General features: G+C 48.3%; 1 protein-coding gene across 2 annotated transcripts in view; it reads right to left on the bottom strand.

The window, feature by feature from the left end:
• Positions 1-3,180: 3,180 nt before the first annotated feature.
• Positions 3,181-24,689, bottom strand: part of LRP1 (LDL receptor related protein 1) — a 107,494-nt gene continuing 85,985 nt past the window's right edge. For both annotated transcript variants that reach the window (XM_072655117.1, XM_072655118.1), the window contains 24 exons: positions 20,501-20,623; positions 20,184-20,309; positions 19,338-19,454; positions 18,523-18,629; positions 18,207-18,339; positions 16,604-16,723; positions 16,307-16,429; positions 15,115-15,258; positions 14,803-14,937; positions 14,500-14,619; positions 13,247-13,515; positions 12,250-12,428; positions 10,338-10,444; positions 9,881-9,997; positions 8,494-8,670; positions 7,883-8,023; positions 7,315-7,488; positions 6,979-7,140; positions 5,616-5,790; positions 5,310-5,411; positions 5,100-5,161; positions 4,734-4,824; positions 4,401-4,545; positions 3,181-4,165 (listed from right to left, as the gene is read on the bottom strand). In XM_072655117.1, coding sequence (XP_072511218.1) covers positions 4,025-4,165; positions 4,401-4,545; positions 4,734-4,824; positions 5,100-5,161; positions 5,310-5,411; positions 5,616-5,790; positions 6,979-7,140; positions 7,315-7,488; positions 7,883-8,023; positions 8,494-8,670; positions 9,881-9,997; positions 10,338-10,444; positions 12,250-12,428; positions 13,247-13,515; positions 14,500-14,619; positions 14,803-14,937; positions 15,115-15,258; positions 16,307-16,429; positions 16,604-16,723; positions 18,207-18,339; positions 18,523-18,629; positions 19,338-19,454; positions 20,184-20,309; positions 20,501-20,623 — 3,290 coding nt within the window. In that variant the 3' untranslated portion in view covers positions 3,181-4,024. The remainder of the gene's footprint in view (positions 4,166-4,400; positions 4,546-4,733; positions 4,825-5,099; positions 5,162-5,309; positions 5,412-5,615; positions 5,791-6,978; positions 7,141-7,314; positions 7,489-7,882; positions 8,024-8,493; positions 8,671-9,880; positions 9,998-10,337; positions 10,445-12,249; positions 12,429-13,246; positions 13,516-14,499; positions 14,620-14,802; positions 14,938-15,114; positions 15,259-16,306; positions 16,430-16,603; positions 16,724-18,206; positions 18,340-18,522; positions 18,630-19,337; positions 19,455-20,183; positions 20,310-20,500; positions 20,624-24,689) is intronic.

Raw genomic sequence — 24,689 nt, 5'->3', positions numbered from 1 at the left:
AGGGAACACAAGGGGTGGCTTTACTGTCTCCGCTCAGAAATACTTCCTCGGACCCAGACTGGAGAGTGTGTGTGTGTGTGTGTGTGTGTGTGTGTGTGTGTGTGTGTGTTTGTGGGTGGGGGAGGAGGGAGCCCCGGATGTTGAAGGTGAGTCAGGGCTGCTTCTACAAGGGGTAGTGTACAGAGCCCCCAGTTTTTTTCCCCGCTCCCCCTCCGCCCTCCCCCCAAACTGCCGGGTATTAGTGTAGCGCGACAGGCGGAGAATCAGGCGGCTCCCCGGGGCCGGGCACCAGGTGTGTGGCTGGCACCGCGAGGGCTGGCAAAGGCGCTGCCAGCTGGAGGAGGTCGCCAAGCCAGCCATCCCCACCCCCTCCAGACGGGCAGCGGGGCCTGGGGGAGCCTTGGGCGCAGTTCGGGTGACCGGCAGGACGCGGGCAGGGGAAAGGGGAAGACAGCAATGAAGGGAGTGGGGCAGGAAGGGGGAGGGATAGAGGCGAGGCAGATGCGGGCAGAAGTTGGGCCGGGGGCCAGAACGGGATGGAGGTGAGAATTCTGTGTGTTGGGAGGTGGAGTTGGATCAGTGGGGTCGGGTAGGAGAAAGGTTAGAGGGCGGGCGTTGTGTGTGTGTGGGGGACATGGGGCTTCCAGTCTGTTAGATCTTTGTGGAGAAAATGCTGGCGCCACCTGGCGGTCACCCTGAGACGCGATTTCCCCCTACTTGGCACGTGCGGTGGGGCTGTTTGCTGGACGCTCCACCCACCTGAAACCCAGTCTGCGGGCTTTCTTTGGGAGGCTGTTGGGGGGTCTGCTCTGGTCACCTAGACAAGCGTCTTTGGGGTCTGGGAAAGAAGTTGGGGGTGTGGGCAGGAGAAGCAGAGGTAAAGTGTAAGGAGCAAGGAGTGTTGACCGCCGGACCCTCTGGCTTTGAATGGGCATTGTTGGGAATGAATGAAGGCAGAGTAGGAAGTTAGGGTCTCCGTGGGAGAGAAGCGATGTCTCTGTTTCACCTCCTCTGCGATGGCTGCTCTCTGGAGCCGGGCTTCCCTTGGTGGCTGAGGAGATGCTTCCAGTCCGCTCTCCAAGTATCTGAATGTTCAGCCTAGTGGACAAACACCGACCAGGGAGTCAAGTGACTCGAATTCCGGTCCCATTTTCTCTCATTCATTTGTTGTGTGACCTCAAGAAGTCATTTCCCTTTTCTTGCTCTCACTCTTCATTTGCAAAAGAATGAAGTTAGATTAGAATGTCCAAGGGATTCCTTCCAGCTCTCCAAGTGTGATTCCGAAATTATACCTTTATTTCTGGCAGCTCCCCTCCTTGTCTGTGCTTACTGAGCCCTCCTTAGCTTCCAGAGGTCTCTCTTAGGTCCCGTTCTCTTGGGGTCTTGTCTGTGACTTCTGATGAACCAGAGACTGTATGATCTACAAGGTGTGCAGTGACGCTCCCCCCCAGGCGTGAAAATGGCTTATACTTGTATAGTGCTTTATGAACATAAGATTCTTTTATGTGCATTGGTTCTTCATAGCCACCTTAGGAGACAGAGAAGTATGGGTTTTTATACCTATTTTACTGATGAGAAAATTAAGGCACAGGGAAAATGACTTGTCCAGAGTCACACAAGTATGATATGTTTGCTTCAAGAGACCTTTGCAGATTTTTTAAAGGGGTGGACCCTTCACATTCCAAAGGAATTGATTTCTCCAGGTGGGAGTTCTCTCTGGGGGACAATTTTGATCATCTCACCAACAAAATAGGTTAAATCTTTTGGTCAGATGGACTCCAGAGGGTTAATACAATTCAAGGTGAGGTTAAGTAGACAGTACTTGTTTTCAGCGAGCTTACCACTCAATTGGAAGAAATACAAAAGTCCATAAAAACCAGCTATTCAAAGGAGAATGTGACAAGTACATTGTTTTTGTGGAAGCACAATGCCAAAGAAAGAGTGCTGGCTCTGTAAAATTGAGAGGATTGGACTTGATGACCACTGAGGTCCCTTCCAGCTCCCAAACATTTCAATTCTATGCTTTTTCCTCTGTAAAATGGATTTGGACTGCATGATCTCTATGGCTCCTTCCTGGCTCTAAAACTAACCTTAACTATTTAGTCCCAAGTCCATTTTTCAGATAAGGAAACTGAGGTCCAGGGACTTGCCCATGGTCACACAGATAGCAAGTAGGATATGGTGCTAGTTTAGATGAGACATTTGGCAAGATGGACTCAGATCTGGACTGGGTAAAATGGATCCTTCTGTATACTAGTTTCAGATTAATTCTCCGAAAGCTTTAGATTCTGGCTCTACATCTAGTTCTCTTCCTATTATGGCAAAAGGAACAGCATGGACAAAAACACATAGATTGAAGAGCCTAGAATATATCTGGGAAGCACTAATTGGTTCAGTTTTGCTGGAGGGTAGAGTACATTGGGAGAAGTGGGGGAGGAGGCTTGGAAGGATAGATTTGAGACATTGATTGGAATGCCTTAGATTCGAGGCTTGTAGGCAGTGGGGAGACATGGAAACTTTCTGAGTACTGGAGGCAGTCAGCGTGGTGCTTTTGGAGATTAACCTGCCATTGGTGTCCAGGATGAATTGAACCTGGGAAGAGGACACTAGAGCAATCGTACAAGTGAGACGTAATGAGGAACTGGACCAGAGTGGTGGCGCTAGGGATGGATGGGAGAGATGTTGCAGAGATGTAATCTGCACCACTTGGCAACTGATTGGCTATGGGGAAATGGAAAGACAGAGAGGAGTCAAAGAAGACTGAAGAGATTTCTAGGAGCACCATTAGCAGATGAAAGGAAGGCAGGGGAAGGTGGGATTTTGAGGGGGAAGGTGATGAATTTGGTTTTGAACATTGGGGTGTTCTGAAGACCTTTGCGAAAATGCAGCTGGAAATGGAGGTCCAGAGTTAGGGACAGGGCTTGGGGCTGATGATAATCTAATTAGAGGCGATCATCTAATTAGAGGAAGCAGTTGAAAGGCTTTGTAGACAGACACACAGAGAAAGGTAGAAAAGAAGGCACAGGCTGGAGGGGGAGAGCTTTGCCTTTTGTGGGAATAGGGTAGTGCTCCCTCTGGTGGTCAGAATAAACAAATGCATTCCCCATCAGTTTTCTCCACAACCCCTCCTTGCACCCCACTCTTATTTCCTCCCCTAAGAGAGAGGCCAATTGCAACTCCTAGTTTTTTACAATTTTATTTATAACAATATCTGTGTTATTTAGTTGTAAAGGAATTCAGCAAAAATTATTAAAACGTTCATATCCCCAAAACAGGGGCTGCCCATTCCTTCCTAGGAGTGCCCCAGGATTTCCTCAGCTACCCTGAGGAGTGCGGAGGGGCTGTTTCCCAAAAAAATTCCCAACTGTGGGAGCCACAGTAATGGGAGGAAGGGGGGTGTCTGGGATGGGAGGGAGTTCTGTCTGGGATGGGAGGCTAGGGCAGCATCCATCTTAGATAGGCCGGGGGTAGGATGTGACCACCCCCCAAATAAGACTGTAATGAGATTAGCTTTGATTTTGGCTGGAAGTCCCCCCTTCACCCCGAGGCTGAAAATGTTTCCTCCTCCCTCAGATTAGCCTTCGGGGAACTGGAGGCCAGGAGGGAAGGATGGATTTCCTCAACAAAGTGTCTTGTACAGGGCAGGATGGGGTGGCAGCTTCTAACTCTCCCCCAACCTAGGACAGTCTAGTAGGGGGTAGTGGAGGAGAGACACCTTCCCCTTTTTAGCCCTATGTCTGAGCTGCACAGACCCCCAGAACCCTCCCTGCCCCTCACCCCGGAAGGCAGCATTGGGGGGGGCAGAGGAAAGGGAAAGAGGACAACGGAAAGGGGATAACACTGCTCGCTCGCTCGCTCACTCACATATAAAAAGTAATTCCTTCATTTTTACATTTATACATCGGCCGGGGGCCGGGTTTGGGGAGGGGGGAGTACTCAGGTGAAGAAGGGAAAGTTTAAAAGGATTTCTCATGGTAGGGGGAAAGGTATCTCTGGAGTCCAGGCTCGGGTGGGGCAGGGGCCCCTATGCCAGGGGGTCCCCTAGCTCATCCTCAAGCCCTCGGCCTAGCAGTTCCCGTTTCTCATCGGTACTGGCCAGTGAGTGTCGGCTACCATGGCCACCCATGTACAGGGTGGCATACACGGGGTTCGTGAAGTTGGTAGGCTGTGGAGAATAGAAAGGAGTCAGGGGGAGATCCTTCCTGCCATGCCATGCCTATCCTGAGCCATTCCCTACCTCCCACCTCTACCCTCCAAATCCTTCTGCTCCGTGTCTTTCCCCTGCTGTCCTCCCCTGTCTTCTGTTCACTAGTCCCTGTGTCATTCCCAGATCCTGCCATCTTCCACTCCAGGAAGTCACCTGTGTTCCCCACTTCTTCCCTTCTCCCCATCAAGCTTACCTTATCAGGATCCAGAGCAAAGTCAGCATCCAGCAGGCCCCCAACATCATCTGGCTCCCCACCCTCATACATCTTGTAAGTGGGGTTCCCAATCTCTACATTCATGGCTCCATTGGTCATTCGCTGGTGTTGGAAGCCCTTGGCCCTAAGGAGCAGGGGGGAGGGTGATAATAGCTAAAGGACCAGGAAGAAGACGGCTCAGATGTGACAGGGTCATTGGCTTGGGAGGCGCCAGAGAAAACCAGTGAAGGATGTTTGTTGGCTAGAAGACATCCCAAGTCTTCAGGGGCCCGATTCCCACAATCTCCTCCCCTGACATCCTTTCCAACTCACCCACGGATTCGATGTTTGTACCAAAAGACAGTTCCAGCCACCAGAAGCAGCAGCAGCAACAGCAACAGTGGAATGAGGATGGAGGCTATGCCTTGAGGAGGGAGGGAAGGAGTGAGGAGAGTCAGCAGGACCTTGGGGCTGGGAGGGGCCCTCCCTCTATCACTCAATAACTTGTCCCAGACCCCTCCAGTGTCCTGAGTGTGGGGCCCTAACACTGGGAGTCTTCAAGGGGACCCTGGATGCCCACTTGTCAGGGAGATTCCTGTTCAGGAACAGGTTAGACTCCTCTCCCAACTTGGATTCTGCTCTATTCATCAACGGGACCCCTCACCTCACCACCCCCCTTCCCATATCTCCGAAACCTACGTCCAGGCTGTGACTTGTTTACTAGCTGCTCACACCGTGGGCCTGTATTTGGGGCAAGGCACCTAGAAGGAAGTGGAGACAGGGATGGTTGGCACAGTCCTCCATGGTCCCAAGGAATCCCCAGAGGAAGCTGTAGTAGATGGGGATGGTGGAAGAGGGGTTAAGGAGGGATCCCCGAAGAGGGGCCCTCTCAGGCTCCCCAGGACTCACTGGCACTCTGGCATCTGTTTGCTGTTCATTGTACAAGAGCCTCCATTAAAGCAGTGACCATCACAGGTGAGACAGCTGGGGGCCACCCGGCCATCAGAGCAGCTGTACAAAGGAAGGAATTAGCTGAGGGTGTTGAAAGGCTGGGCTTCCGGGGGAGGGACAGGGGCTGGGGGCTACATTGGGGAAGGGGGATGATGAGGATGGGACCCAAAGAGTTGGACCAGGGTGGGGAGACAAGGGAGGTTAACGGCTGGGGGAGAGGGGCTGCAGAAAAGGGAATGGTCCAAAGCTCTCCCCTTCACTCACTTGCAGGTGACATCCCCACTCTGTCTACTGATAGCACAGGTCCCATCTAGGCAGCGGCTACATTTGTCCACCTGGCACTGTGCTCCCTCAAACTGGTTTGTGCATCGGCACAGTTTGGTGCCATCTAAGGCCATCTGGCACACCCCGAGGTTCTCACAGTAGTCAAAGCATTTCTCTGTGTGGGTCAGAGTTAAGGGAGGGAGTGGGAGAGAAAAGGAGAGATGATCCCTTCACACTCTTCCCCATCCCCATCTCTCCTAGCATCGCCCTCCCTCCTGCCAGCAGCTCAAGAAGCTCCCCATCTCCAATGACCCTCCCAGTGTAAACCATTCCTTCCCCACCAGGGGCCTTTATCTGTGCTCTCCCTTGTGACACTGGTCTCCTTGTCATTCCTCACATGTGACACTCCCATCTCCCAACTGGCCATTTTCCCTGGCTGTCTCCCATGCCTGGAATAAGGCTCCTTCCTCACCTCTGTCTCCTTCAAGGCCCAGCTCACATCCCATTTTCTCCAGGAAGCCTTTCCCAGTCCTCTTTAATCTTAGTGCCTTCCCTCTCTGACATCATCTCATTTTTCTTGTTTCTATCGAGGCCAAGGATCGTTTTGACCTTTCTTTGCACCCTAGTGTCTGGTATATAGGAAGTACTTACTAAACGCTAGTTGATCTGAGCCCTTGGCTCAAACTTGTGCCCAGCTAGGTTGTCACCCCAAGTTCACTGAGTCACAGAACTTTAGGAGTTAGAAGGACCTTAAGTCCACCTACTTGGATGCATGAATCTCTTCTATAATAGTTCTAGCCTCTTGAAAGCCTCCAATAATAGGGAACCTCACTTTTACAAATAGCCCAGTTTTAGATGGCTATAATTATTCAAAAGGGCACCTAGGTGGTGCAGTGGATAGTGCTGGTCTGGACTCAGGAAGGCTCCTTTTCTTGAGTTCGAATCTGGCCTCAGACACTTCCTACCTATGTGATCCTGGGCAAGTCCCTTAACCCTGTTTGTCTCAGTTTCCTCATCTGTAAAATAAGCTGGAAAAGGAAATGGCAAACCACTCCAGTATCTTGTCCAAGAACACCCCAAATGGGGTCATGGAGGGTCAGATAGGACTGAAATGACTGAACAACAAAAAGTATTCATGGGTTCTTTCTTACATGAATTTCTGCTTGCCTCCTTGTCACCCTTAGTCCACAGAGAAGACCATCAGATATTGGCAATGAAACCTGTGTCCCTAGTCCTTTCAGTGGATGCTCCAGGAACATTTGCTTCCAGTTCTCTCCTCATCCTGGCAGCCCCACTATGTCCTCAAGACCCATTCCTCCTCCTTACCCCAGGTTATACCTTCCTGGAGGTGGATGGCACTTACTGAATTGGCACCGGTCCCCCAGAAAGCCTAGCTGACACCGGCACTGGGGCTGGTTGCCCTGGTTGACGGAGCAGGTACCATTGTGGGTGCAGTATCCTGCACATACCTGCTGGTTGCATGTGGGGCCTGTGAAGCCTGTCGGGCACCGACATGTGGGCATGCCTGCAGGACGAGGAAAGGAAAAGATAAGACGAGGCACCAAGAAAATGAAGGAGGAAAGGGGACCAAGACGAAGAAAGGGGGTAAACTCAGCCTAAGAGAAAAGAGAGAAACAAAGAGAGGGAGGGTGAAACTGAGGCAGAGAAAGGGGGTGAGGCAGCAAGAATGCCCTCATACCTGAGGGTGAGGCAGCGCAGGTCCCCCCATTCTGACAGTACTGCCAGCACTGGTCCAATTCACACTTGTCGCCTGTGTATCGAGGCTGGCAGCGGCACTTGGGCTGGCGCCTGGCATTGAGGAAGCAACTGCCACCATTGAGGCACTGGAGACTGCAGGTACCGGGCCGGGGTGCTGTTGGAGGCAGTGGTCACAGGTGACACAGGGTTTCCCTCAGCAGGTATGTGCACACATCTATACACATACTCTCTCTTTCCTTCCTCTTGGAGGAATCAATTGGGAATCTGGGACCTTGGACAGGAGGGGTGGGAAGACTTACTGGGGGTCACAAGTCAAAAGGTACTTGTGGGGGGGTCAGAGAGTTGGGACTGGGGAGTAAATGACTGATCCAGTAGCTGGTGAAACCCAGGGGGTCAGGATGATTAGTTGTGATAGTAGATCTAGTGGGCAAGGGAGAGGGGTCCTGGGTCTGGGGTTAGATCTAGAAGTCAGGGATTGGGGGCTGAGAGCATCAGGAAGGTCCCAGAGCTGAGGGTAAGAGGCGAGAGACCCCAAGCTAGGCACGTACCATCTGGTGGAGGAGTAGGTGAAGGCAGCAGAACACAAGTGCCATTATCGAGTCGTTTCCCATTAGGGCAGGTGCATACAGGGCCACTGGGACTCAGAAGACAAAGCCATTCACATTTCTTTCGGTCACAGGGATTGGTCACTGAAAAGAGGACAGGGTTCGGGGGTGGAATGCAAAGATTCTCAATACTGCTCCAACTCCACCTAAGCACCTTAGCAAAAGACCTAGAATACTTAATTTTCCTCCAGGTTCTTCTGAATCTTTTCTTTTCCCATCAGAACCTAACTCCAAGGACCTTCCCTTCCAGCCCTGAGACCATCAGGACCCTGGTATCCCTCCAATATCTTCTAATCCAGGTTCTTTCACCCACAAGACCCAGGATGTCCCATCTCTCCATAAGTTCTTCCATTTTCTATTATATCCCAGAAACTCCCTTTCTATTCCAGAAAACTTCAGGACCCAGGACTCAATCTCTCATCTCCTGGGCCACCAACCATCAGGACTGAGGCTTATACCTCTCCTCCATCTCAAAGACCCTCTGCTCTTCTGAGACCCTCTGACTACTTACTAAGCCATCCTTTGCTACATTCCCCTATTTCCAAGTCCCCTACCTTCAGGTTGTTTGTGTTGATGATACAGGACCACATCTGAAGCATGACTCAAGCCCCCAGTCAAGTTGATCAAGGGACTGTGTCCAAATTTATGGATCTTGAAGACCCGGTTGTTAATGTAAGTGACACCATAGATGTAATCTTCAAAGACATCAATGCTAAAGGGGTGACTCAGACCTGTGGAAAGAATAGGAAAAGGATGTTAAGAGCAAAGATGAAAATAATTCAAGCCTATCTCCAATGCTAACCCCTTGCCATGTACATACATCTGCCCACCAGACATAGCTTCTTAGACTGTCAACCTAGGGCTAGCACCTTAACCTCAATATAGAGAATGGTTTGTACATATTGTATTATCACCTCCCCATCTGCTTCCCACAAAATAAATCAAACCACGTCCTCCTGCTGACTTGCCTCTTTCTATCCATGATGCCCAGGTTCTACCAGACACCCAGACTTTCACTTCTCCTTCTCCTTTCCCCCCTCCCCCATATTCAATCATTTATCCAGACCTGTCAATTCTACCTGGGAGCCCTCTCTCATGTCTCCCTTCCTAATTCCCACTCCCACTGCCACCACTCTAGTTCAGGTCCTCATTACCTAATATCTAGGCTACAGCAGAGACTTCCTAGCTTTTCCTTGCCATCCAGGTCTCTGCCCCTCCAATCTAGCCTGCACAGCAATGCTAGATTAATCCCTTGCTCAAAGATGTTTTGTGGCTTCACATTGGCTACAGGAATAGATCTCAGACTCTTAAGTCTGGCATTCAAAGACCTCTTCAACCTTGTCCTAACTTACCTCACCAGCCTCATCTCCCATGGCTCCCCTACACATACCATATGCCACATCTGAAAATGAAGTTCCCTACGTACTTATATTCTTGATTTCCTCAATATTTTTGCTTTCATCACTATTTCCCACCCCTTCCATCTTTACCTATTGAAAACCTATCCATCCTTCAAGGCCTAACTCAAATGTTGTCTCCCTTCATGGTGCTTTCTTAAATCATCCCAGCTAGAACTAATGTCCCTCTATCCTCTTCCACCACCATGCATCACTCCTTGGCATTTAGGGCACTATACCCTGAATATGAGTTCCCAGTATACATGCATCATGTCAGGCACTATCTTACAGAGCCTCACCCTCATACCCCCAACAGTGCCTTGGACATGTAATTCCATTCAAGTGTTAAAAGCCAGACTCAGGCCTAGGGGCAAAGGTAGGTGGCAGGGAGGAGGACAGACAGGAAAAAAGTCAGAGGAGCTAAAGAGTCAGGAGGGACAGCCAATGAGAAGCATGGAGTGTTACAGGACAGGATGTTTCCATCCTCTCAATTCAGGCCTGTGGTGGGGATGTTCCTGCCCTGGTGCCCAGGAAAGGTCCTTACCTCTTTTGCTGTCAGCAGCCAAGACAGGGTCAGTGCCATTGAGCCGGATGCTGCCAATGATGGAGAGCTTAGCATCTGCCCAGTACAATCGCTCATTATGGTAATCCACTGCCAAGCCTGTGGGAGTCAGGACAGAGGACATCATGAAGGTATGGTGGGAGTATCTTTATTCCCATGGAGGTAGAGAGAGCAAAACTGTGCATTCTGTCAGGAAAGGATTTCCCTCCATCCCTCTTGTACACACACATGCACAGAAGTTCACATTCACTTCCCTTCACACATCTTCTCCAGCATTAACCCTCTGTACACTTAACTGCCTAAACCAATGAGAGAAAGCTGAAGTCCCTCTAACTTTCAAGGCCTTTGAACCATTGAATTCAAAACTAGATGTACGGCTTCCACCTTTCTACCACCCCCAGGGCAGAACTCTCTTCCAGCTCCATCCTGCTTTGCATACCCGTGGGCCACTGAATATTGTCTTGTACCAGTGTCTCCCTGAGGGTCCCATCCATGGCAGCTGTCTCGATCTTCGGGTGGTTACCCCAGTCTGACCAGTACATGGTGCTAGGGGAGAAATATACAAGTATGTGGTGGGCTATGAGTATTGACTATTCGCATGCAGCAGGAGCTAGTTAAAGGGGAACAAACAAGGCAACCATTCATGCCCCCTTCTCTTTTGGAAAGTTAATTTAATGTCATTTCTAAGACACAGTTTAAAGAACTTCTATTGAACAAATAACTAGAATGATTTAGGGAGGCCTCCTTGCTCAGGGATTCAAGCCAGCGTCTTCAAAGGATGTGGATGAATCTAAATGGAAGTCAGCTAAGAGGGTCAACCCTTCATATGAGCCATGGATATCTTCCAGGGCCATCAGGAAGAAGTCCTCAACTGTGTGGTCAAGGAAGCTGAGGAATGGGCAGAAGAGAGTTCTTGAATGTCAGGTAGGGGGCTGTATACAACTCATATTCCAGAATCAGAACATTTTTCTAATTGTTGACAGCCTGTAATTCTTTTAAAAAAAGTTTCTCCATAGCCTTTGATTACTTATTTATAAAGGAATGGATCTTCATTCTACATATGCAAATTTCCTATGTAGTTTGGACATCAGGTTCTTATCAGAGATATCTGATACAAAGATTTTTAAAATCTCTCTATAGCTTCTCTTCTTATTCTAGCATCACTGATTTTGTTTGTGAAAATTTTAATTCTGTATAACTGAAATTGTTTATTTTACCTTTCATGAATTCTATCTTTTATCTGGCTAAGAATATTCCCCCCTCTCCCACCCCAGCCATGGTTGTGAAAAGTACCATGTTATGTTTCTCGCTAATTATTTTGTGATGTAGCCTTTTACATTTAAATTGTATATCTATTTGAACCTTATTATGGTATGTGGTGTAAGAAGCTAGTCCTAATCTAATTTCTGCTACACTTTTCCAATTTCTTAGATGTTCTTGTTGAACTTTTCTCCCCAGGAGTTTGGGTCCTTGGGTATATCTGGGATGTCCTGTTCAACAGTTTCTGGATCTTGTGAAAGTCTGATTTATAAAAGCCACATTTAATAATGACCGATGAATATGCATTTGAGAAAAGTCAAAGCATGACAGCAGGGAAAGGAAGTTGAGCTCGAGAAGAAGCAGAGAAATATAACCCAAGAAATTAGGCTAGCCAAAACACTTAGTGTCATCAGAGTTAGAAGTGGAGGGGACTTTCTTACTGAAACATCTAGATTAGGAACCAGAAAGGCTCTTGGAGGTCAGCTACTCTGAATCCATTGTTCCACAAATGAGGTGACTGTGGCCCAGAGAGATCAAGTGAGGTCTATAGAAGTTGATGGTTTTGCCCAAGGTCATAGGTTTGAAGCAGCAGAGCTAAAATTTCAATCCTAATCCTTGGACTCTAAAATCAACACTATTTAAGATACACCAGATTGCCTCCTGTGGCCAGATTTTAGATCAGCTTGGACTTTCTATCCCTACTCTTAACTGCAGATGAGGCAACCCCCAAATTCAGACCTTGGAGGATTTTCTTTTTTGTGTGTGTGTCTTCATTGTTTTTATGTTTCCCCCTCAATTTCTCTAATTAAAATTATTTTAAAAAAATTCTAGCCCTATAATCAAGGGAAAGACTCAATAAGTAGATAGGAAGATGGGGTGTTTGAGGACTCCTGACAGCGACACTTGGAAGTGCCATTAATTTTTCATTTGTAAAACTAGCCATAAACGAGTTTGGAGAAATGAAGCAGAAATCTGGGAGAAGGAAGAGAGATAACGAGATTCTAGGGTTGCTGCTGAGGTCTTCTCCCCTGTCCAACACCACATCATGTTTACCCAGATTCTACATTCTGTCTCCTCCTGATTATCCTTACCCTCGAAGGGGGTCAACCACAATGGCATGAGGCTCATCAATCATGCCCGATATCAGTGTCTTGCGGTTCTCGCCCTTCATTTGTGCTACTTCAATCACGTCCCGCCCTGAGTCTGTCCAGTAGATATTTCCTGCCACCCAGTCGATGGCAATGCCCCGTGGCATCTTCAGCCCTGAAATCTGGAAAGGGTATATGTGTGTCTATAGGATGCTCAATATCCTTCTTCCTTTATCCATCCCTCATCAACCAACAGAACATAAACTCCTGGAGGTCAGGAACTATCTCCCTTGTATATTTGTACTGCCAACAGTTTCTACAGTGCCTGGAACATAGTAAACACTTCAAAAGTGCTTGTTGATTGATTTATCATCTAGCTCAGTCTTCTGAGAAGATTCTGGTCCCCATCTCTCTTCCTACTCCATATAATAACTCCTAAATATATCTAAATGGGCTCACCTCTGATTGTCTATCTTCCTTTTTCAAATGATTGAAGATCGCTTTATTTTCTTCCAACACCTCAAACCCCCCATTCAAAACGGAACTCATTATTTTCCTTAAACCTGTACCTCCTCTCCATTTACTAATTTCTGTTGAAACTCCTGGCTCATCTTTTCCAAGAAGCCTAACTTGACACAGATATTCCCTTGCATTTCCATTATACTTGTCTATGGTTTAATGATATTGAGGGACACAGTGACCATAGTCAAGGTTTAATGTGGTCAAAGATTGCTTTGTATCCCATTACCATTAACCTAGACCCCAGTCATTGTATCCGCTAGCCCTCAGTTCCATGGCACCCTTGCCATCCTGATCACTGTTCCTTATTGCTCCAGGTGTTTGTTTTTCTAATGCCAGTTGTCCCACTCTTTTCAAACTGTCCTATACTCCTTATTTTAAGGAAAACTCCCATCCACTAACACTGATATGAATGATGCTTCCATCACTCATCACCCCTCTTCAGCCAATCTCTACCCCACTTCCATTCCCATCCCCTCACATTAAGGTGGGTGACACCCCCTTCTGTCTGGCGCCGATGACGGTTGGATGTGGTAGGGGGAGCTGTGGGTGGCAAGTTGCGGAAGGATATGGTGCCTGTGTGCCAGTTGGTCCAGTAGACTCGGCCAGCCTTGACGTGAACATCCATGGCATCAATGCGGACGCTCTCATCCCCTTGGAATGCCTGCTCATAGGCAGAATTGGGGTGTCCAGGGAACAGACTTCGAATCTCATTGTCATCCGCAATGTACAGGACCTGGTACTCTGATCCTGGGTGGGGAGAGTTTAGAGGGTGGTGTATGTGTATTGGGGCAGAGGAGGAAGGGAAATATCTGTGATAAAAGGGATCCTGGGCTTTAACCCTGGTTGAGGGGTGTGGACAGGGCATGTTTGGCTTCAGCCATATTATTTCCTAAGATCTGAGCTCTGGAGTTGGAAGGGACTTCAGCGACCATCTAACAAGTCCTCATTTTATAGAAAGTATATGACTCAAGGTCACAAAGACATTAAATTGTAGATCCAAGATTTGAAGTGAGGGCCTTTGACTCCAAATCCAGAAAGTTTTCTGCTGTATTGTACTGTTTCAATTTCTCATCTTATCCTTTCAGGACTCTCCATAATCTGCCTATCCTCCCTTGCTCCTCCATCCTTATTGAGAAGTAGCCAATTTTCTTTCTCCAAATCAAACCCTCCTCTTCAATCATCCTGACCTCCTCATTGGCCTATAGACACCACACTCATTCCTGCCAGGATCCCCTTCCTCATAACATTCATCTGTACCTAAAGACCTCCCCTCCTGCCTATCCTGTATTGAAATCCTCTAGTACTCCTGGACTTGTCTACAAAGTCTCCTCCCCATGAAGCCTTTCCTGCCATCTCCCACCCACAGTGAGCCCTTGCACTTACTCTTAGGTTCAGAGGTTATTCCAGTGAATTATACTCTCCTGTCATATTCTGCCTTCCATTTTTCTCTTTTTCATGCATATAAGTCTTGCCCTTCTGCTAGACTTTAAGTGTCTTGAGCATGGGGGACTGTGCCTCAGCCTTATTTCTTTCATCCATAACACAGTGCTTAAGGCTGAGCACAGTAGGTTCTCAATATGTATTTGGTGAATTGAACTGGACCTGGTACTCTGAGCCTGGGCACTTGCTGAGTTCAGGTTGGGTCAGGGAAGGACTGAAGCATCCTTAGCTTATGCCCCTGGGTACCCCAGTGTCCTTCCCAAGGACTCAGGCCCCACCAAGATCCTGTACCTTCTGCTTTGCACGTGTTATGCACTTTCATGAAGTTTCGAGCACAGCTGCAGAGGTGACTACCCTTGGTGTTGTTGCAGAGTTGGGAGCAGGTACCAAAGTTCAGACACTCGTTGATGTCTGTGGGGGAGTGGGAGGGTGATCAGCAGGGGGTGGGGAGTTCCCAACATGTCACATGCCCAGAACCCTGCTTCCACCAAAGCTTGGGCAGCCACCCTGCTTCTGTCCCCACACTCCCTTGGTGATGGCCAGATCCCTGGGCTTAAATGATGCTCCCTGTCACAACCTCCACACATAACATACCTTGACAGCCACGCTGTCCAGGCACAGTGTGGAATCCTGGGCGGCAGGCACAGTAAACAGCTTTGGGGCTCTGGATGCACCTCGCCTCATCTCCACACACACTTCCATTCCCAGCACAACTGCTCAGCTTTGGGTCTGGGCAAGGAAAAGTAATGAGGATCCCCATCCCTGAGACACATCTCTTTCCCTGAGGAATTCAGCTTCCCCTGTCTCCCGCCCCAGCCTCAGACATAGTGGCCTCCTCTCCAGGATTTTGTCCCTTATTACTGTCCCATCTTCTGCCCCACAAATTGAAGTGAGATGGTTCAGTACCAGGGCTGCAGCCTTCCTCATCAGAGCCATCCCCACAGTCATCAAACATGTTGCAGCGGAGTGTGGCAGAGAGACAGCGCCCATTCCGACAGAGAAACTGGGCTTTCTTGTCCTTGCAGTGTGGAGATTGTGCTGTGGGGGGTTCTGGGAGGTGGGAATTGGAGAGGGAAGGGTTCAGGAACTCAGACAATGGCAGAGCTGGTCCTCAGCCTCACCCTCTCAATCTCTAGTGTTTGGCAACCCTCTTCTGCTGCTGTGGCCCTTCCTGCCAGCTTTCCCAAGCCCTGTGTTTTCTACTGCTGGCCACAGGCCCTGTCAGCCTCAGAATTGGACCCTTATTACTCATTCCAGAGCTCCTGTCCCTCCTTCCCACCCTCTCTCCATGGTCTCCCTGCCTCTCCCAGAGTTCTTCCTTGTAATTTGCCCCAAACTGTCTTCTTCCTCCAGCCTTTCTTCATATTCCAATCCTTTCCCACTCTCCCTCCTAGTTCCCATTTCTTTCTGCTCCTATGGGCTGCCCTCATGTCTCCCACAACTCTCATCCTTCTCCTTTCCCTCCATCCAACTCCAATGAAATCCTCTCCTCTCCTAAGCTTCCCTTTGCACTATAATCCCATCTCTCCCCTGGTCCCCTGGGAATTTGCAAGGTGCAGTGGGAGGAATGCTGGACCTGCAGTTAGAGGGTCTGAGGTAAAATCTAAGCTCTGTTATTTATTATCTGGGTGACTTTGGGCAAATGACTTCTCTGGGCCTTAGTTCCCTCATCTATAAAATGGGGGGAGGGAGGAGTCAGAAGAGATGTCTGACTTTAAACTCTACATTTGTGATCCTAAGAACTTCTCTTTCCCAAATCCTATCCCTCTTTCCCTCCCCAATCATCTTCCTTCATTATTATAACTCATTCCACACTCCCCTCACCTTCCATGTAAGCAGGGCTCTAACTCTCTTGATCAACAGACTATATCCATGCAGTTCTTTTTTCTCTCTCCACCGCTTTCCTCCAGCTTTCTCCCTCCTCTGAAATCCTCTTCTTCTCTAGTGATCAGCCCTCCCCGCTCCATCTCCATATTCTCCTAGTGCAGTCTTTCCTTTTCTCCTGCCTCCACCTTCCTGTTCCTTACTTGCCCAACTCATGCCCTACTACCCTGGGCCTAACCCAGCCAGGAAGAGTTTTCCCCAGAAGCCCTCTCACCACAGTCCTCCTCGTCAGTCCCATCTCCACAGTTGTCTGTCCCATCACACTGACGGCCAATCCACAGACATACCCGATCGTTCTTACATCGGAATGGCCTGTTGGGGGGACACTGGAAGCGGGCTGGGTGTAGAAACAGAAGCAGGGTAAGAGGTGAGGATGGAGGGAACCTGGGGACCCCAACTGAACTAATGAAGGGGATCACGGGGTGCTGCATGCTTTGCTCACCAGCCCACCATGCTGCTTCTTCCCTCCCCGCTCTCCCCCAATCTCTGGATTTCCCATGCTCAGCCTCACCACACTCCTCAGGATTCTCATCTGAGTTATCACCACAGTCGTCCTCCCCGTCGCACTTCCAGGCCAGTGGTTTGCATAGGGTGTTGTTACACTGAAATTCATCCAGGGGGCAGGTCCGTACTTTAGGTCCGAGTGATGGGAAAAAGTTATAGGACATGGAATTAGATTAATTGTCAGTGCTGTCGCTTTTAAAAAAAGAGATGGTCAAGACCTTAGAGATCACCATGACAGCTTAGATGGAGTTGGAAGGGAGCTCGGATGCCATCGAGGTCAACCCAAGAATTTAAGCCCAGACTTCTGCAGATGAGGAAGAGGGAAAGGGCCCAAGTCCTGCAACTGGCTAGGCTATCTTAAAAGTAAGGGCAGGTTATTGAATCGTTCATATAAGCAACGGACAGAGCACAGAAAAGAGTGTGTGGGATGCACTACTAAGGATACTCTCTGTGCAGTCCAGGGGGATGGAAGATGGGACTTCCTACAGGCCAGAGGTTGGAACGGAGTACTGCACAAGAAGGGAACTTGGATACTGGTCTAGCTCTCGGAAGGGCTGTCATGTGGAAGAAAGGCTGGGCTTGGTCTTCTTGGTCTCAGAGGGCAGAACCAGAACAATGGATGGATGGATGCCTCCAAGAGGCCAGTTAAGTCAAGAAGCACTTCTTGACAGCAGTCGTCCCAAGTTTGAATGGCCTGCTTCTCCAAAGAGGAGGCCTTCAAACCTTAGCTGGATGACCACCTGCAGGTATGTTGTATAAGGGGGATTCTTTGGGTGAGTACCTCCTAATTTAAGTTCTGTGATACCTTAAGCCTGAGTTATGAACCTGGGGCCCATTAAAAACTAATTAGATCATAGATCTGGAAACTCAGATACCATCTAATCCAATTCCTTAATTTTACAGAAGAGGAAACTCAAGCTCGGGAATGATAAATGGCTTGCCCATGGTTACGCAGTTAGTATCAAACCCAGGCAGGATCTGAAACCAGGTCCTCTGGCTGCAGAGATAATGCTCTTTCTATTGAATCACATGAAAATCTGGGGCCTACATAGGAGGGACTGATCATTCATTCTCTAGAGGCCAGGTATGAGCTGTGAGAAAAAGGACTCAGACTGAGACTGGAGGCTGTGACAGAGATGAACTTAGACTAGGCAGAATGGAGAAAAATGAGCAGTTTCCCAGCAAAGCCGATCCAGGCTTTTACAAGCCTGTTCATGCTGTGTAGAAAGCAGAGTGGGCTGATAGGAATGAAGCCAGTTAATTAAGCCTGTCAATAACCTGCACCTTCACCCCCGAAAGGAAGTGGAACTGTGTACTCTGTTGACTTGACTTGCATTCCTGGAGGAGGAAAGGGACTGGGGGTGGGTGAAGACTGAAACTTGAGGCTCAGCCTTCAAAGGAGAAAGGCCTTCCTTCCTCTGCTTGCCTCCGGGAGGTGGAAGGAGCATGTGGAGAGAAGCCAGCAGAGCTGGAGGAGGACGTGGAGATGTGTTGTCCCTTGTCCACACCATGAGGGCTGGGTGAGAGGATGTGGGTCAGGAGATTGACACACAAGAGTCTGGAAGGGCTGGAAAACTAGAATGGGCCCTTGTCTGCCCCAGGCTCCTCACCCCCAGTGCTGCAGGCCTCCTCATCACTCCCGTCCATGCAGTCAGCGTCTGCATCACAGCGCCAGCGGAGGGGGATACAGTGACCACTCTTGCACTGGAACTGATCCATGTCACAGCGAGGGGTACAGTCTTTCTGTGGGGTGGGGGGTGGCAAGAATGGAGATAAGCAGCCTAGTGGTCAGGGCCCTTGGCAGGTCAGTGACCCCGGGGCTACCTGCACCAGCTCTTAGATAGCACTCTTCCATGGTCCCTGCCCTGAGTCCCTTACTTAAGTCCCCAAGAAATGTGTTGGGCTGTTCTTCCAGCCCCTCCCCACCTCATCGGAGCCATCGGCACAGTCATGATCCCCATCGCATTTCCACCGTCCAGCGATGCAGCGGCCATTGGCACAGGAGAACTCACTCTCAGAGCAAGGCCGGGGAGCTGAAGAAGGACAGACACCAGGGGGATAGGCCTGAGAATTCACTGGAAAGCCATGTAGCCCCTAGCAAACTCAGGATGGAGTGACCTCACAACACTCTACATATTTGTGCTCCAAACCCAGGCTATCTTAGGGCTAAGAATCAGCCCTGCATGGCTACCCTTACCTAGCTGCTCTCTAGAGAACAGCTCTTGGTACAGAGTGATGGCCCTCCCCCAAACTCCCTCTTTCAGGGAGAGATATCTGGAAGGCATTGTTGGCAACCCCTTCCCTCCAGGGATGGATTGTGGAACTGGGGAGGGAGTCACAAAGACAAACGGTGGGGGCTGAAGGGATGGGCAGAAAGACAGCACAGGGGAGAGGAGAAGTAAGGACAGCTCTTGGGGTATGGGCGGGAAGGTATCTGGGAACATGGGGGCATTAGAGACACCTACCTCTGCAACCCCAAGAGGACAGTGTGAAAATGGAGAGAAACATGAGATGAGGTGAAATGGTACAACTGAAATACACGACATGGAACTGGGGGAGGTAAGAAGGGGGCTTGAGGCTCCTGGCCCCAGAAGGGGATGATTGACCTGGCACAAGCTGGTTGGGCAATGGAGGGGCACTGCAATGGGGAAACCGTGCCTATGAAGTTTGCAATGAGTGGGCAGGCATGCTCCAGGTCCATGGGTTCTGTTGGGGGTGGGGTGGGGAGGTGGGGCACATACTGCAGTTCTCCTCATCTGAGTTGTCGCCACAGTCATTATCGTAGTCGCACTGCCAGCGGCCTGGGACACAGCGGTTATTCTTACAACGGAACTGATAAGGCTCACAGGTCCTCTCATCTGCCAGGGGTGGGAGGAAGTCATATAGGGTGAACACAAGGGATCAGATATAGGAGGGTGAGCCGTGGGGAGGTCAGACAGCTAATATTTATATAGCCCTTTAACGTTTACAAATCACTATTCTTAGGTTATCTCAGATGAGTGGGTCACTTATGGGAGTACAAGGTATCAGCCACGGGGAGTTCAGGTGGCTCTTTATCAGGGTGTGAGGGTTGGATATAGGAGGGTCAGAATTCAGAGCACATGGAGAGGTCCCTTGGGGGAAGGGAGATACAAGTGTGGAGCAACACTGACCCACATAGGACAGTAACAAATTACTGAGAGGATATCATGCTGAGGTCGGGGATAGTATTATGTTCCCTGTATAAGGGAGATAATATTGGGGGAGGGACAATATCAGAGGGAGAAGGGTGGGAGAGACTATTAGCCTGAAGCTTCAGGGGAGGTGGAACAGCTGAAAGTCTGGCTCCCGGGTAGTCACTGAACAGGTAGTAGTTTTACATTCCAAATACAACCAGTCGTCAACTTTTCCAAACCAATGATGCCACCCTTTCTCCCTCTTCAACTGCACCCTCTTCCCCATCTCCTACCACTTTCCCTCCCTTCTCCTCCTCCCAGGGTGAGTCATATTGATGGTGCCACCTTTGCCTTTTCTGCCTGCCCAGCTCCACCCTCCCTTCAAAGTCAAATCCTCTGACTTAGCCATCAATCCCTGCAAGCCCAGCTCACCACACTCTTCTTTGGGTTCATCAGAGCTGTCCCCGCAGTCATCCTCTCCATCACATTTCCATCGAGCAGGGATACAGCGTCCGGAGTCCTTACAGCGGAATTCGTCCACCCCACAGGTCATCTGGGCTGGAGGTTACGAGAGCGAAAAGTGGGGAAAAGTAATAACCTGAGACCAGTCTTCTCAGGAGGCCCACTCTGAGCCTGAGAAGAACCTGGCGAAGAACTGGGGGAATACTTGGGGAAGTGGGTCTTTGGATGTGGGCAGAACTCACTCAGAGTTGGCGCACTCAAGGGATGTGGGGGGCATGGTCACTCACTGCAGTTAGCAGGCTCATCACTGCCATCCACACAGTCATTGTCACGATCACAGACCCAGACCCGGGGGATGCAGCGCTTTGTGATGGCGCACTGGAATTGGTTGGGAGCGCAGGTCACTTCCGCTGGGGGTGAGGGAGAGACAGGGAAGTGAGACAGAGAATCTAACCCCCTCCCCCCCACAGCACTTCTCTTGATCATGATAACTCCCCCCTTATCCTTAGCCCCCAATCTGATGGTCAATCTTCTCTTTAGTTTCACTCTCAACTGCTCCTTTATCCCTAACCCTCCTACCACCTTACTGCCATCAGTTTTAGGGCTCAGGGGAAAAAAGGAATTTTGCCAAGAGCTTTAAAAATGTCTATAAAAACTGTCATATCTTACATCTGAGATTTTTGAATTTTTTCATAGATATTTTCTCTCATTATAAACCTACTTTGGTTTATGAGAGAGCAAATATCTATGAAAATATATGAAAATATCTGTGAAGTAAAGTCACTTCACAGACTTATCAGTGTAAAACGTCCAACATTGCTGCTGTTGATTAATTATGTTAATCTGATGGTTTTACTATTTTATTTGATACATATCCATTACATCTCATTGTTTTTCACTGTATATGCGGAATACTGAGGGATTCGTTGATGTCTGTTGGTTTGACGAACATAATTTTTATGGGAGAGCTACTTGACAAAATGGGAGCTGACATGTTTAATAATGACCATAGAGTTGCCAGGTATAAAACCATCCAGAGCTCTTGATTTGGGAAAGAGATCTTGAGTGTTGAGAATAAGGACATTATGAGATTGCTAAAATGAAGTGACAAAGAGCTGGGAAAAATATAAAGTGATAATTAGCAGGATAACACTGAGAGTGTTCTGTGAATTACTAGATCTTGTTGACCACTCAAAAATTCCTGACAGAGACATCAGAGGCTAGTCCAGGGGTGGGGAACACATGTGGTCCTCCAGGTCCTCAAGCGTAGCCTGTTGACTTGTTTGGATTAAGTCAATGGACCTCACTTGAGGACTTGAAGGGCTACATGTGGCTTCAAGGTTGCAGAATTCTGTCAAAGGGCCATGCTCGAGGACTTGGAGGGCCATATGTGGCCTCGAGACCGCAGGTTCTCCACTCCCAGGCTAGACCCTTGAAATAGACCTCTGAATCACTCCCTGAGGAAGAAAAGTTTCTTTAAAAGCTGGAAGATTGTATGAAATGAGAATGACACGTGGGTAAGTCAGAGAAAGATTCTGAAACTTCTCGTAGTGTCAAGTAGAGCTTTTCTACACCTTAAAAAGTCTACCTCCATGTTTCAAATATTCTCTGGTCAAGATCCCTGTCCTAGTAAAGAAACAGCTGACATCTGAAGTGAGTTTATTGAAGAATAACTAAAAATCCAGCAGGCATCTGAACTAGATAAAATGCAAAATCAAGTAGGAAATATTAGAGGACTGGCCTTTGAATTTGTGAGGTTTCTGAAGGTGGAAAGACCTGAAATCATATCCCAAGAGTGCTTGCAAACCCTTGAGTGGCACCGTGGGTCTAGCCCAATGTTGGCATGGCATTTGCCAGGTGACTCAGTGTCATTCAACGCAAAGAGGAATCGCCTTCTCAATCTGTGACTTGAGTAGAAAAAACATAGAGTGACCCAAGTAAGGGGGTCTCTGAGGATGATCTGAGATAAAAGCACAGCTTAGAAATGCCATATCAGAGAACAAACATTTGACTTGTGAGCAGTTAATAGAAAAAATTAGAATATTTGAACAACTGGCTAAGAGTGTACCAGGCAGCCTAATTCAGATGGAAGAGGAGGGGGAATTGCATGTAATTTCCATGGGGGAGGAGGGGCGACTCAGTTGATTTAGTCACAGGATGTAATCACAGATGATAATGTGTTAATGAGGTGTCTATAGCCTATTATCCCTTTGTAAAGGATGAATACCTCTCTCACTCTGAGTCAGAAGCAAGCGGTGCCATCCAAAGACAAGCCATGCTCCTGTATGACCCTTAAAAGACACAATCCAGACAGTCTGAAGCAGTGCTGGCAGAAGGGAGCAGTCGGGAAAATCGGAGCTCTTCACCTCTGGGAGAGGGAGGAGGGGACTATCTCTCCTCCCCTATGATTGGCCACGGGTCGAGCCGCATCTATGCTACTTGCCTAGCTAGAGGCGGCCCATCCAGTGGTAGGAGAGTCAATATAAGAGAATTCAAGGCACAACCAAGAGAGCAGACACACACCCCAGACAGAGAGGCAGTCACTTGAGACCAGAAATGACTTTAAGGACACTGACCTTTGACAGCAGAAAAAAAGAGAGAGTTATGAACTCAAGAGAAAATGAACAGTAGCCACTGAGTGCTGAGCCATAGGAACAACACTGCAGAGAGCAAGGAGACTGAGGGCTTGCAGTACATTTTGCATTGCCTTGGGGTGTTTCCTACATGAGTCCCCCACAGTCAATGTATTTTAAGTTTATGCCCACTACTCCCACAAATGAGGTGTATTATTGGTGGGAAAGTAGGCGCTAGGTTTATGATATGTGGGTGGGGGGGGGGACGGGAAATATTTTTAACCACAATTCTTACTATACCATTTTAGTAGATGCCCTTGCTTTGTGAAAATTGTGTCTAGTGCCTGATGGGAATGATGTGTCTAGTGGGTTAATGGGAAGCCCACTGGATGGTCTTATGAGCTATGGTTTTAGGAGCAGGTACCCACAGGATACTTTCTGAAAGTGAGGGTAGTGGCATCCCTTTGGGCACCCAACCCTAGAGTGAGAATACAACTTGGCAAGCAATCCAGAGGGGATGCTTCACAGGAAAATTCAATTTCCAATAACTGCAAAGCATCTCATGTATGTGCTAACACATATTGCAAAAATAACAACAGGACCTATTTTCAAAGACAGCAGCACAGACAAAATCACCCTGTTTGTCAAGGCAAAAGACCAAGAGAACAGAAGTCAGAGAAACAAGACAGATGTGAAATGACCATCAGCACGTACAAGCAGGGTGGAAGAATTGTCTGTGGTTACAGCTGTGGTCTCGAGGAACACATCAACGATGAATGTACCACAAGAGAACAAGAAAAGTCAGTGTTGGAGAGGCTGAGTTCAATGAATCAGCACCCAGAAATGAAGCCATGTAGGGCCAGCGAATGGAGGTCATCTTAGACACTAAAATCAGTAAGGAACCATAACTTATGTCACACACTTAATACAAACAGACTACTATCAAGAAATAACCAGAGTAACAGAACTATTTTCTGTTACCCATGCTACATATGTAGACTAGATGGCCATCAATATTTCCAGTGCACTTGAGGATTCTGGTTCAGAGAAAGCTGGAAGGAGTGCCCTAAATTTGGAATCAAGGATTGAAGCAAGGTGAACAAGTTTTGAGAAAAAAGCTTGGGTGTTAAGAGAATACTGGAGAGATTTGAAATTTGAAAAAGAAACTGAACAGACAGTTGATAACTAGACAGAAAAGTGAGCTATTTTGGCCGAAGAAGAAATTGCACAGGGAGGTGTGGGGCAGAAACAGACCCTTGTACAAGAAAGCAAGATCTCCATAATGTAAATCTAAAGCGATAGCCAGAGCCTGAAACAAACTGCCGCTTTTGACAGTTAAAAAAAAAAAGGCTCTAACAGAAGATGTGCATGTTCAAACAGCAGCTCAAAAGTGCTAAAGCCCAGCTTGCTTTCCAGTCAGCCCAGTGAGCTGCTGTGAGCAAAGCGGACGATGAATAAAGAGACAAGGACCTAGGAGGACCCCGGTTGGGACAAAAGGGGGAAGGTGGAACTTGGAGGCAGCGCCTTTCTGGATCAAAACCTCATTTGTAGAGATTGCTAGGGAAAAAGAGAAAAGTTATAAAGTTTAGACATACTGCTAGTCAGACTTTGCCATCGCCAACAGATGTAGAGAGATCTAGAACCGTCCGACCTAGAACTAGACCAAATGATGCTGTGGCAGAACTGTGGTTAGATGTAGTCATTTTTGAAATGCACATCAAGTTGCTTTGTACTTTTTGATGTTTCTATGAAGCGTTAGGCATGTATTTTTTATTATATATAAACATTATTCTTGCTAGAGCTGCACTGTTTTTTCTCCATACATACTGCAATGATGTGTTCATGTATTGCGTTCTACATATATATGTGTGTGTGTGTGTGTGTGTGTGTATGCACATATATA

This window comes from Notamacropus eugenii, chromosome 3 (assembly GCF_028372415.1).
Source record: "Notamacropus eugenii isolate mMacEug1 chromosome 3, mMacEug1.pri_v2, whole genome shotgun sequence".
NCBI classification, from domain to species: Eukaryota; Metazoa; Chordata; class Mammalia; order Diprotodontia; family Macropodidae; genus Notamacropus; species Notamacropus eugenii.
Note: the sequence above shows the minus strand (reverse complement) of the source record. Positions and strands in the feature narration are given on the sequence as shown.